General features: G+C 44.0%; 2 protein-coding genes across 4 annotated transcripts in view; both read left to right on the top strand.

Annotated features, from left to right (window-relative positions):
• Positions 1-13,815, top strand: part of NDUFAF3 (NADH:ubiquinone oxidoreductase complex assembly factor 3) — a 131,011-nt gene that overhangs the window by 29,784 nt on the left and 87,412 nt on the right. The gene's annotated exons all lie outside the window — the stretch shown is intronic.
• The window catches only part of ARIH2 (ariadne RBR E3 ubiquitin protein ligase 2), a 123,139-nt gene that overhangs the window by 101,000 nt on the left and 8,324 nt on the right, over positions 1-13,815 (top strand). For all 3 annotated transcript variants that reach the window (XM_074957316.1, XM_074957315.1, XM_074957317.1), the window contains 6 exons: positions 2,330-2,477; positions 5,447-5,568; positions 8,322-8,431; positions 9,851-9,968; positions 12,780-12,830; positions 12,931-12,952. In XM_074957316.1, coding sequence (XP_074813417.1) covers positions 2,330-2,477; positions 5,447-5,568; positions 8,322-8,431; positions 9,851-9,968; positions 12,780-12,830; positions 12,931-12,952 — 571 coding nt within the window. The remainder of the gene's footprint in view (positions 1-2,329; positions 2,478-5,446; positions 5,569-8,321; positions 8,432-9,850; positions 9,969-12,779; positions 12,831-12,930; positions 12,953-13,815) is intronic.

Here is a 13,815-nt window from a genome sequence, read left to right as displayed (position 1 = left end):
TTTAAACCATAACCCGATACCTCCTGCTGCTGTTTTATAGAGAGCCAAGATGTCTCTGGCACTTGCATATAAGCCTTCATATGGTGTGGCAGTTAATGTACACGAATAACCTCTGCAGATGAGTAAATCACTGTAGCTCTTCAAGAGCAGGTTAGATAAAACATGGGAGTGAGTAGTTCTGCAGAATTCACACGGCCCAAGATGGCTCTTCGGGTCTTGCTCTCTGTTTGTTTGTTTCTAAAAGAGGTCTTAGGAGAACTAGGGGTTGATAGAGAAAATAAGGCCTATTTGTTACTGAAATTGGGTGTTGTCCTGAGGTGGCTGCGTTGCTCTGCTTGAGGATGTTGAGGCCAATCTCCAAAGGACGCTTCTTCCCAACCAGTTTCATAATGACCTTTGAACCCACAGTTTAGGTTTTGCAGCAGTGAAGAGTCTTTGGAAACTTGCCTCTCAGTTAGAAGCTTCCTACTGCATGTTTACAGGATTCATTTGCTGTGGGTGTTGCAATCCAATGGGTTATGTCACAAATAGTTGTTCTGGGAATGGATTACAGAATATTGGATCTAGAGGAGGCTGATTTTTTACAGTGGGTAGTTGCTGTTGCATCTGAGTCAACTTGCAGCTAGCACTGATGAAAAAGAAAAACGCTAAAAGTGGAAGGCTGCGTGGATTTAAAATAAACTCTCTAGCATATTTGGGTTCCAGATTAAGTTAATCTTTATTACTCTACATGTTATGAAATGGGCCCTGAGCACTTATGAACTTTATCTAGTTTTCTTGTGTCTGCTTTCATCTAGGTGCCCTCCTCTGAAATGCTGTTCTGTACCTTTGGGAGGAAGGGTGAGGTCGTTAAGGCATTGGATTAGGACTTGAAAAATCTGGGTCTAGTTCCTAGCTCTGCTACGTGCTTTGTTGGGGCAAGTCACTCTGCTTCAGTTCCCTCTACAGGAGAATTATAGTAGAAACTCTTCTAGAGAGACAGTTAGCTAGAACTGGGGAAACTGCCTGCTGCCCAAATAAATGTTTACTTGATCTAGGCAATAAGTGATCCCTAACACTGTTAGAGAACTGTTTTCAGCAACAATAGGAATAGGTCTCTTAGAACAAAGATGCTCCTACTGTGGCAGACGACGATGCTACAACAGAGTTATACTCCTAGTGTGGACAGGCCCTTGCACTGTCGTTCAGCAGTGGCTGTGTTCTAAGAGTGCATAGGCAGGCCTGGGAGGTGAGTTATCCCAGGCAGGTTTCTTTGGAAGGTACTAAAGCTTTAAGGTGTTAGAAAGGGATTTGCATTATGGCTTCAGTCTGAAAGGGACAAATGGGTATATAAACTTTTGCTTCCAGATGTGGAGGCAGAATCTAGCTTTTGGTGGTCCTCTGTTAACCTACTTCCCCTTCAGCTTGTATGGGTGAGATGAAACAGAACAGGAGTAGCTAAGGGCTGCATCTGTTGTTTAGTGGCTTGTTCTTCACAACCACATGGGAGATCCAGATTGTTTCCTAATGACTTGCTTCCTGGGCCAGCAGGGCCTGGGAGTAACAATGACTTTGCAATGAATACTGCCCATTCCTCCTCAGCCAGAAGGATGGTGTCTGCTGTGCAATATGTGGCACAAGTGAAGGTGAAGAGATAGGAGAGGTTCCTTGAACTTCACAGTGGACTGGGATCTGCTTTCCCTCCCCACAAACACTGATGTGCATAAAGGTGCTACATTCGCTTGCATCATTTGTCATCTGAAATTGCTGTCCAGCTGCACAGACACTGATAGGTGAGTTCCCAGAATGACTGCTTCCTGGGATCTAGCCAGACAGTGAATGAACAAGTCCCTTTGAATTGACCTCTGCTAACAAGGTAGATGGAAAAACTAACCGAAGAAAGAAATAATGCAATGGTGTATTTCAAAGGGATGGTTAATCTGCATTTGGTAGCAGAACAAGGATAGAGACCAGAAAAACAAATCTCCTTGTGGGTAATACACCAGATCCAACTCTGAGGCAGTCCAGTGACTGGGATGAGGAAAGTGAAAGACTTGTCTGTTGTCCTCTGACACCTAAAAGGCTCCTAAAAAGAATTAATTGGTGAAGCAGCATGCGCCTTTCCTAGATGGCTCCTTCTCCCAGCCTCTGATGAGCTGAAGCCAAGGGCAGTCTGAAGTAGGTGAAGGTGAGTCTGTCCTGGGGTAAAGTTTTAGAGACAACACTGGGCTCCTTCCACAACAGTGCCATGTAAGGGCTGATGAGGGTCATTTTGGGCTTACAGGGCCAGAAGAGCTAAGTGGTGCCAGGAACCATTTCAGCCCAACTCTGATTTGCACCTCTCTTTCAGACAATGGTACATTCCTCCCATCACTGTGCAGTGTGTATGCAGTTTGTCCGAAAGGAGAACTTACTCTCTCTGGCTTGTCAGCACCAGTTTTGCCGTAGCTGCTGGGAGCAGCATTGTACAGTACTCGTCAAGGATGGTGTCGGAGTTGGTGAGTTCAAGGCAGACACTTTGGGTTTTTATCTGATGCATTGACCTCCTCACCTCCTCCCCCACTCCTCAAGGCAGCTGGACCAGTCACTTTAATGTCTTAATATTGAGAAAATGAAGCATGCAGTTGGTCTGTATGGAAAATCAGTGCGTTAAATATATTTAAACTGGCTGCTGGTTTGGACTGAATCCATAATTGCCAGGATCTCTGTAATCTTAGCCTGGTCCCTAGAGGATGCCATTGCCTCCCAACAAGTAACTATAAATCACCGCTCCCGTGTACTTAAGTACATTTGTATATACTGACGTATTTTGAAATACTCTATATACTTCTAATTAAGTACTTTAAAGAGTCTGTACTTAGCACTTACATTTAAGTACATTTTAAAGGTACTTCAAGCATACATAACTTTTTCCTAATCTGCAAGTACTTCTTCAAAACAGCGTTTGTTTTTTAAAAAAATCACATTTCTCCCGACTGTTCTGGATTCTGACAGGCCCAGGACCCGTTGCCCTGACTTGGGACCTTCAGGCTCTGAGTTCTGGCTGCCCAGGCTTTGTTCTGTTGGCCTGGCTTGCGCACCAGCCAAGGAGTGTAGTGGCCCCACCACTTCACTTCTGATAGGTCACTGCAGCTGGCATCAGGGAGACTCGCTGCCTGGCCCAGCCCAGCAGCAGCGGGGAGACACATACCTCTCAATGTCCTGCACAGAGAGAACAGGACCAATACCTGCATCCCCTGCAGGGTAGTGTAGAAAATGCTTACCACCCCCCTGGGCATGCTCCAACACTGCAGGGTTGTTGGGAAATTGGGGATATTTTTTCATGGTTATTCCTTGGCTATTTATATATATGAATACAACTTCATTGTTGCTGTTTTTTCTCTTCCACTCAGTGCTTACATCATTTAAGTAGTTGTCCATAAATTGACTTAACAATTGCAGGGAATTCAGGAGTTGGAAGTTCTTGTTCTTTTACTTATGTATTTATAAGTACTATTTCCACAGCATACATGTACTTAAAAGTACTTCTGAAATGGTGTATTTAGCACTTATAAAAAGGACTTAAATATCAGTACTTTTGGCAACACTGCTATAAATTGGACGCAGCTTTTGGTCTATGTTCTCTTTCTCTCTTGCTATCATCTTTCTGATCCTGCCAGGCTGTGATCACAGGTCACTGTTGTATTAATTTAGGTGGAATATATGGTCCCAAAGAGGTAAAGGCGTTATCATGACCTTGTAAATATCTAACATTAAACAGTTTTAAACAAGGTTCGGGATTTAGAATACAGAGACCTCAGCCTGCCTACTTAGTACCATGGCACAGACATCATTAAAAATCTCTTCAGCCGTTTATTAAAAATACGGGTGAGGGGGACAAAACAGTTAAAACATTTGAAATGTAAAATATTAAGTAAGGCTTTCATCTTAACATCTTACCCTTTCCCCTTAGTTGGACAGTCTTTAGAGGGGGAAAAACCCACATTTGAATCTCTCTTGAATGGTAATAACTATCCTTTTGGGGGAAAAGAGAAAAGTTAGTTAAGATGGGCTGGAGCAGTTGTTAAGATCTGCTCCCGTTTTCTAGAAGATGAAATAAGATGAACACACACGAAAGGGGAAGAGAAAAGAACAGCAAAGGTAGAAAATGCAACTTCTGCCTCTGATATGGACTCACTTGCAGTCTCACTGCTGGAAGAACATAGGCATACATGTGATCTTATTAGCAAGCCCGAGACCTGGCAAACTTGTATCAGCGTTGGGCTGTTTAAGATATTACATTTAGCTGTCTCTTTCTGGACAGTGGCTTACAGCAGTGTAGCAAAATACATGGTCTTGGCCAACTAAGCCAGACTCTTGTAAACAGAAGGAAAAAATTAGAGGGATAGGAAGGACAAGAAATAAAGTGGGGAAGGAAAAACACACAAAGGGGGGTGGGAATGTAGCACAGTTTCACATCCCAGGTGGTGGTATGGATTTAGCTTGAGCCGGTGGAGGTGGTGAATGTCATTTGGCTCCCCCTAATGTGGTCTGGCCTGGCCAGGACATCTTTCAGGATTAGGATGAAGAAGGCTTAGGGTGCAGGTGGCAACCAGGATAGTGAAGCTTGCTCCTTCCCTTTCTCTTGTCTTTCAGCCAGCCAGCATTGTAGTAGCCAGCTTGCTTCCCCCAGGGTCTCTTTTTGAGGGCTCCAAAAGGGACTGATGAGTGGAATAGCCCATCCTCTCGTTAAGTTGTCCATCACTTAGGCATAATTACTGTCCCACCAATTTTGGTTCATTGACTCCCAGACTCACATTGTTCTCGTTTTCTAGGCGTGACCTTAACACAGTCCTGGAATTATGTTAGGAGAACTTTTTGTTTGTACTAATTCCGTTTTTCTGTCTACTTTTTGCACCTTTTTCCACCAACATTTATTTTTATAGGTTACTATGACATTTTATGAACTTTCACTCACTCCTTACAGCTGAACTCACAAGTAGGGGAAACTTGTAGGCCCAGTTATCACATCATCACTGCGGTGTTTGAAGCTGCAAGACTGTGTTTAAAGGTTGCAGTTCTCCATGAGCACTTTGGCCTCGATGTCCGTTGGCAGTTGAGTGTCTAGGTATCTTTGAGTGTATTTCCACAGGCCCCCTGTGTGTTGGTGGAAGCCATCAGTAGCCATTGCTACTGCAGGTTGACTGGCTTCTCCTCACCTGACCTTCAGTTGCACAGCAGTAACTTCACACTTATAGGTGTTTTGACCGGTGAAACTGGGACTGCCCCAGATGCCCTTGCCTCCATCATCTTCCACTGAAAGCAGCTGGACTCCAGCTTTTCAGCAGCCCTGATAAATGTAACTGTTGTATCAGAACAATTAATTGCACCTGAGAAGCTGTGTTGGGAACAGCATGTCTCTGATCTGCGTGCATCAGTTCCTCAGTTCATATTGCACTGTGCAGCAACTGGCCTCTTGTTTTAATAGGGGTCTCCTGCATGGCTCAGGACTGTCCACTTCGGACACCAGAAGACTTTGTGTTTCCACTGCTGCCTAGCGAGGAGCTGAAAGACAAATATCGGCGCTACCTCTTCAGGGATTACGTGGAGGTATTTTCTGCTTCATGTTCCTGTAGGTCTTTGCCATGATCCTTCCCAGTAGTCAGATATTTGGGCCAAGATTTTCAAAAGTGACCCGTTTGGGAGCTTCATTTTTTTAGGGCCCAACTTGAGACCTCTTAAAAGGGCTTGTTTTTTTCCCAAAGTGCTGAGCACCTTCCCCTTGCAAAACAGGACCCTGTAAAGCAGGGGTTCTCAAGACAAATTATTTGGTGGCCTCAGAGTGTGGCCACCAACTCTTGCTTGTGGCCACTCTTGCACTTTTTCCTAAAATATTTAAGTAGATTTAAGAAAAAGAAATAAATATGCACATACACATATCCAAATCATTGTAATGTATTTATTGCTAGCTACTAAGTTTTTTGTGAAAAGTGATATTAACAAACTGTCAAGGTTCCTTCCCTACTCTGAACTCTAGAGTACAGATGTGGGGACCTGCATGAAAGACCTCCTAAGCTTATTCTTACCAGCTTAGGTTAAAACTTCCCCAAGGTACAAACTTTTTTTTACCTTTTTGTCCTTGGACCTTATGCTGCTACCACCAAGCATGTTAAACAAAGAACAGGGAGAGAGCCCACTTGGAGACGTCTTCCCTCCAAAAATATCCCCCCAAGCCCAACACCCCCTTTCCTGGGGAAGGCTTGATAAAAATCCTCACCAATTTGTACAGGTGAACACAGACCCAAACCCTTGGATCTTAAGAACAATGAAAAGCAATCAGGTTCTTAAAAGATAATTTTAATTAAAGAAAAAGTAAAAGAAAAACCTCTGTAAAATCAGGAAGGGAAATACCTTACAGGGTAATCAGATTCAAAACGTAGAGAATCCCTCTAGGCAAAACCTTAAGTTACAAAAAGACACAAAAACAGGAATATACATACCATCCAGCACAGCTTATTTTACCAGCCATTTAAACAAAACAGAATCTAACGCATTTCTAGCTAGATTGCTTACTGACTTTTTACAGGAGTTCTGGCATGCATTCCTGCTCTGGTCCCAGCAAAAGCATCTCACACACACAGATAGAACCTTTGTTCCCCCCCCCCCCAGCTTTGAAAGTAACTTATCTCCTCATTGGTCATTTTGGTCAGGTGCCAGCGAGGTTATCTTAGCTTCTTAACCCTTTACAGGTGAAAGGGTTTTGCCTCTGGCCAGGAGGGATTTTATAGTTCTGTATACAGAAAGGTGGTTACCCTTCCCTTTATATTTATGACACAAACATACAAGTATTGTTTTTCACAGCAGAATTACTCAGCCCTGGCAAGTCTGGGGACAAATTAAGCCCGGGATGGGAGGTCAGGGGAGGCAGAAGGGGCCAGGGTGATGGGAGTAGAGAGGTGGGTGGCCAGAGGACAGAGCCCGAAGCCATGCAGCTGGAACCTGGGACCCACCACCGCGTAGCCAGAGCCCAGGACTGGAGCCTGAAGCCCTGCCACCCCAGGGCCGAAGTCCAAAGCCTGAGCCCCGCTGCCTCTGGGAAGATGGGGAATTCACTGGCTGCCTGGTCCTCCCGCATTGTGCCCATGGTGTTTCCAGAGGGGGGCAGTACCCAACTCCTGCTCGCAGCCCCAGCAACTATCACAAAGATGGTGCATCCAGGAGCACCAGGGAGTGGGAGGGGCCTCTGCTTTGCTCCTTCCCACCCCCAATCACAGCCCAGGAGGCTGTGGCTCCAAGAAAAGCCCCTGGTGGCCACATTTGAGAAATGTTGGTGTAAAGTGTCCCAAGCTGGGCACCCAAAATCACTAGTGACTTGTAAAATATTGATCTTGATGTCTGGGCTTCTTGATGATGCCTCTCTAGAGAGTTCAGGGGCTAGAGATGCAGTAGCAGCTGCAGGATTGTAGCTGCCAGGCATGCTGTCTGTGGCTTGTGTTGTGGTGCAGGGCTCACTGTCCGAGTTCGCACATGATTTGCCAGAGTAAATCTTGCTCTAATGTCATCCCAGTGACTCCAGCTGGTGCTTGGCCCATATTTTGAAGCCAAGTGCTCTAGTGTTAGAGTGGAGAACTTAAGCTGAATGGTAAATATTGGTGCAAGACCAAGAAATATTTTTAGGTAGCTACAGACTTGCCCCTCATCCCGATGCAGCTGAGGTCACTATTATACAGCATTCTTTGTACGTGCCTTCGCTCTGCAAAGCTTCATGAGTCACATCTAAGCTAGAGAGAACAAGAATGTTCAAGATTTAGAGGAAGTAACTCAGTGACTTGGACGGAGAAAGAAGTACTCTAGATGCCTGGTGCCGCGTGGGCAAATGACACCCTCTCCCCAGCAACTGTAGGGAGTCACAGGGAGGGGACAGACTAGCCATAATTGAGAAGCGGAGTCTGTGCCCTGGGGCAGCAAGGGGGTGGAATATGAGGTGTGGGGGAAGGAGTTCAAGTAGAGTGAAATTCAAGATCTGTCTGGAGTTTCTCATCACGGTCTCCTGACGTTATGGATGGGATCTCGAATTTCCTCATTTCATGACTAACCCGTGCAACCTCAACTTTGAACAAATGCAAAATATAAAGCCTCCAAATCTTTTGTTGGGGCAAGCACTTAACTAATTAACCTCCTCTGCATGTAGAAGAAATTGATTGCCCACTGTTGGACATCTTCTGGTGGCTCTTTCCATTGACTTCTCCAGATCTAAGAACTATGGATTCACATTAACAAAAGGCGGGACTTTTACTCACTAAGAATGGAGATCAATATTCTCCCATACCTATTGCTAACCTTGCCACTTGGTGTATTTGCAGAGCCATTACCAGCTGCAGCTGTGTCCCGGTGCAGACTGCCCCATGGTCATACAGGTACAGGAGCCCAAAGCTCGGCGAGTGCAGTGCAATCGATGCAATGAAGTTTTCTGGTAAGGAAGTCAAAGGCTTAAAGTCTGTGAGGAAAGCCTGGGGCACAGGCATACGCTCTCCTTAAGATCACTTCATTTGAGAACAGGTCTAGTGTGTCGAAGCATTACAAATGTATTACTAGGGTTGTTTGTAACTTGAGCCATCTGTGTAATAAGGGTGTAGGCTGGGGCCTGCCTTTCAGTGGTGGTCAGTTCTTGCTGAACTCAATGGAAGCTGTGGGTTCTGAGCGCCTCTGAAAATTGGGCCCTTAGTAATCAAGGAAAACAAGTCTCGTCTAGTTTCGTCTGTAGCTTGGATTATCTACCAATTATGGTACAAGCATTGGTGAGTGATTTTGGGTACAAAGCCTTAATGGCTGCTACTGCTGGAGCCTGTCTGCTTCCTGTGTTTGTATATTTATTTCTGAGCATTCCTGTTCCCGGAGTCTCTAGTGCATTGCCAGTATCCAGCGAACCACAAAGCCAAGGGACTCCGATATCCTAACTATACACACAGGCTTCCATGGTGTGAGTGCTCCTAAACTTGCATAGAAACAGAGCGTACCATTCAGATAAGATGTCAGCTGAGTTCTGTATGTGAAGTCTAGAATACTCTATCTTTAAACTTCTATGTGTGTGAGGTCCTCTCCAGCATAAGAATAAACTTCCACAGGATAGGAAAGCTAATGGTGCTTTCCTGGCTTGCAATGTCCAGGAGAGGAGTAACAGAAGTGGGAGTAATATTGAAAGGGTTGCTGCTGGAGTATCTTCTGACACTCCCTACTCAAAAGGTCTAGCTGCATCTTGAGTGTCCCAGGGACAGTAATATACATGGGTTAGTAACCAAGCCTCCCAGTAGTTTCATGCAATTAACCCTGAACAGAAGCCTATTTGGAATTTATCTTGGATGACATAGGCTTGCTCCATTCTCTTAAAAGTGATGCTGGGACTCCAGGGAAAAGATGATGGCGCGGCTCATCAGGCAGTCAGATGCTCACTTGTCTGAGAGGGAGCCCTGTATTCACTGCCATTCAGAAGAGAGGTAGTGAGGGGGGAGGGATAGCTCAGTGGTTTGAGCATTGGCCTGCTAAACCCAGGGTTGTGAGTTCAGTCCTTGAGGGGGCCATTTAGGGATCTGGGGCAAAAATTGGGGATTGGTCCTGCTTTGAGTAGATGACCTTCTGAGGTCTCTTCCAACCCTGATATTCTATGATATGTTAGAGTTTCAGGAGAAGGAAATGATCCTTCCCAGAAGGACCTGGCAGGAGTTCTAAAGGTTGAACACAGGCCCTCTCATTGTGGTATTTAGGAATGAACTGATTGTTTCCTCACACCTGTTTCCCATCCAGATCCTGGTCGTGAGGAAAGATTGACTTCTTGGTTATTAACACAATGTATTAACTCTCCTGAACACTGGAATTTCTTTCTCTTCCTGTTAAGTTTCAAGTGTCGGCAAATGTACCACGCTCCCACAGACTGTGCCACCATCCGGAAATGGCTCACCAAGTGTGCAGATGACTCTGAAACAGCCAACTACATCAGTGCTCACACTAAAGACGTAAGGGAGAGCGCCTCAACATTCCTTTCAGGCTTCTAGTCCCTGATGAGAAGAGGGGAGCAATTCTGTGCATCTTTAGCATTTTGTGCTGCTTTTTTTATGTTAGTAAATTCCCACTTGGGGTTTTGGTGCAGAGATCTTGAATACCTTGAAATCTAATGAACAGATGTCTATACACTAATGCAAGAAGTATGGGGAATAAACAGGAAGAACTAGAAATATTATTGAATAATCACAATTACAACATCATTGGCATCACAGAGATTTGGTGGGATAATTCACATGACTGGAACACTGGTATAGAGGGATACTGCTTGTTCAGGAAGGACAGGCAAGGAAAAAAGGGAAGAGGTGTTGCTGTGTCTATCAGATATATACAATTGAACTGAGGTTGAAATATTTCAGGATAAAAGGAATAAAAACCCAAGGGTGATGTCATGGTAGGGATCTACTATGGACTGCCTAACTTGGAAGAAGAGATGGGTGAGGCTTTTTTTAAACAACTAACAAAATCATCTGTAGCTCAGGACTTAGTAGTGATGGGGGATTTCAAGTACCTACACATCTGTTGATGAAAATAATACGGGGGACAAATTATCCAACAAATTCTTGAAATACATTGCAGACAAATTATTACAGAAGGTAGAGGAAGTGACTAGGGGAGATTTGATTCTAACAAACAGGGAGGAACTGGTTGAGAATTTGAAATTTGAAATTTCAAAATGTTCTTGACAAACTGGAGAAATGGATTGAAATAAATAAGATGAAATTCAATAAGGACAAATGCAAAGTACTGGACTTAAGAAGGAATAATCAATTGCAGAAATATAAAATGGGAAATGACTGCCTAGGAACAAGTACTGCGGAAAAGGATTTGGGGGGTTACAGTGGATCACATCATTCTGGGATGTATTAGCAGGAGTGTTGTGAGTAAGACACAAGAAGTAATTATTCCACTCTACACAGTACAGATAAGGCTTCAGTTGGAGTATTGTGTCCAGTTCTGGGCACCACACTTTGGGAAAGATGTGAACAAACTGGAGAAAGTCCAGAGAAGAGCAATAAAAATGATTAAAGGTCTAGAAAACATGACCTATGAGGGAAGATTGAAAAAAATTGGGTTTGTTTAGTCTGGAGAAGACTGAGAGGGGACTGGATAACTCTTCAAGTTTGTAAAACCTTGTAAAGAGGTGGGTGATAAATTGTTCTCCTTTTCCACTGAGGGCAGGACAAGAAGCAATAGGCTTAAATTGCAGCAAGGGAGATTTAGGTTAGACGTTAGGAAAAACTTCCTAACTGTCAGGGTGATTAAGCACTGGAAAAAAATACCAAGAGAGGTTGTGAAATGTCTGTCATGGAGGTTTTTAAGAACAGGTTAGATAAACACCTGCCAGGGATGCTCTAGATTCTGGATAATACTTAGTCCTGCCTCAGCACAGAGGACTGGACTCGACGACTTGTTGAGGTCCCTTCCAGTCCTACATTTCTGTGATTCTGTGGCTGACTCTATTACTGCAAATACACTTTAAACTGGGAAACCCACCTGTGTGTAGCGCTGGTTACTGAAGTGCTCCCTCTATACCCTAGTCTTCATTCTGCTAAATTCATTGCAAGCATTAATCTGCAGCTGGGTATGTTGCCCTCTAATGGCAGAGAAGCAGCACAGTGGTTGGCTCAAGCACTTATCTGGTGTACAGCTGCAGTTAAATTTTTTTTTTTTTTTTAAAGGAGAATGCTTGGATACACGAAGGGTAGATAATATAGCCCATCCCCATTTGTAGCAGTGTATAGCTTTGGTTCTAGCCATGGATTTTGGAGAATGAAAAGCTCTAGAGCGTCAGTTTCCATTTGCAGGATGAGGCGTTATAAGCAAAAGTCCTAGGGTTATCTAGCCTGAAGTGGGGGATGCAATTTAAGTCTGCACAGCTATGCAGGGCAGTGTGAAAAGGAATATGCCTATTGTAAGGCCTAGTCCTGTTCTGGCTGGGGGAGCCAAAGGGACTCCATGACTTAAAGGTCTTTGTCCATAACTTAGGTTTTCTGAGCACTTGATTAATTTAAAGGCAACAGATTTAGACTCAAGAAAAGGAGCTGTTTATGCAGCGTGAGGTGAACCTTTGGAATTCATTGTAGCTGGATTTAATTTAGGACTTTATGGTTCAGGGAAATGGTTATGAATTCAGTGCCCTTAGTTTCTAGGTCAGAGACCCCAATAGATCCAGACTGGTCGTGGCAGTTCTGGACTGTGATATGATTTGGTGTCTTCAGATTCAAACTGGCAAAGCTGGATTACTTCCTGTAGCTATGCAAACCATGAAAATATAATAGCAGTCAAATTGTGCAGAATATCAGCTGATTACCTGTGGAACAAAGAAACCTAGGTAAAGCACTGTATAGTCAGGCAGGTGTATGATGGCTTTGTACTTCCCCTGAAGCAGTTACCAATCGGCTACTACTGAAGGCAGGATACAGAGCTAGATGATCCTGTGGTCTGAGTCACTATGGCCAGTACTGTCTTTCTATGTAAACTGGTTGAATTGCTAAACCTGACCAGCCTGTTAATGGTAACTTTTGAGAGTGAACTTTGGTTCACAAGTGGTAACACTAAGAATAATGACCTTATTCCTTGGAACTGTTATCTCAAACCTCTGATCTGTTGTTGATGCCCTGAGCCATCCATCCATCCCCCCTTCGTCCCATTTTAAAATGGGTTTGACAGGAATAGCATATGTGGAATAATGGAGCTGGCATTATGTTCTAAAGGAATATTACAGACCAGCTGGATCTAATTAATGCTTTTGTTTTTTCCAGTGTCCCAAGTGCAATATCTGTATTGAAAAGAATGGAGGCTGCAATCACATGGTGAGCAATTCCCTGAATACTTCAGATCTTCCTTGTCTTTAGCTGAAACATTTCTGTCCTTTTGCAGATTGCTAATGTCTCGTCTTTCCTTCTTTTTCAGCAATGCTCTAAATGCAAGCACGGTAAGTAGCAGTATCTGAAATCTGTTGGGGAAACGGAATATTCCTGTATTACCCCGGTAGTCAATTTTGTTGTCCTAAATAGCCAGTTAACCACTTCTCCCAGTACAAATATGAAGAGGATTCTAATTACACATCTGACTTGGTGATAGAGGATTATTGTTTCACTTTCTATGTTCTTAACTGGTTTCTGATGCTTCAGTGGCATTTAGATTTAACGCTGTAAAAAGGTCTTCAGCTCCCTTTCTGTCATGAGATTGATGCTCCTCAGAAATGTGCTCTGGTGTTTAAAAGGTTTCCTGATGTAGTTCTTGTTTTGTACATGGATTTCTGTACCACCAGGTGAAACCACTTGCATTGTAATGGAACTCTGAGCCTTTGTCAAATTAGCCTTAGTCTTTATGTTCACTGATGGACAGAATTAGCCCTTACATAGACCAAACCAAAGAAGCAGGTGTAGGTCTGTTGTTGATCTCTATAACCTTATCCGCTAGACTGCTCCTCAGTCCATTCCCAAGCAAGAAGCAGCCTGGTTGTCTTCAGCCCTTATTAAAGCCCTGTAAAATATCAGGAATGCAAAGCAAATGGCTTTTGTAGGATGGTAAATTTCTCTTATCCCAGGGAAGTGGGTGAGACTACCTGCTGCTGGGGCTCCCATGTTGCAGCAATCAGCCAGTAGGGAGGCTAAGGAAGATGATAACCCACCTCAGAAAACATTTAAAATCTACCCATCCCAGTTCACTTCCTTTGCTGCGAGAAGATCAGCAGGAATGGTAGTGACTTGGTGGGATGCTGTGGTATCAGGAGTAGGTGAGCAACAAGTTCCTAGATACCACAGTGATTGAAACTGGAAAGAGGGCAGGCTA

Source organism: Natator depressus, chromosome 7, assembly GCF_965152275.1.
Source record: "Natator depressus isolate rNatDep1 chromosome 7, rNatDep2.hap1, whole genome shotgun sequence".
Classification (NCBI taxonomy): Eukaryota; Metazoa; Chordata; order Testudines; family Cheloniidae; genus Natator; species Natator depressus.
This window is presented reverse-complemented; position numbering and strand designations above follow the sequence as displayed.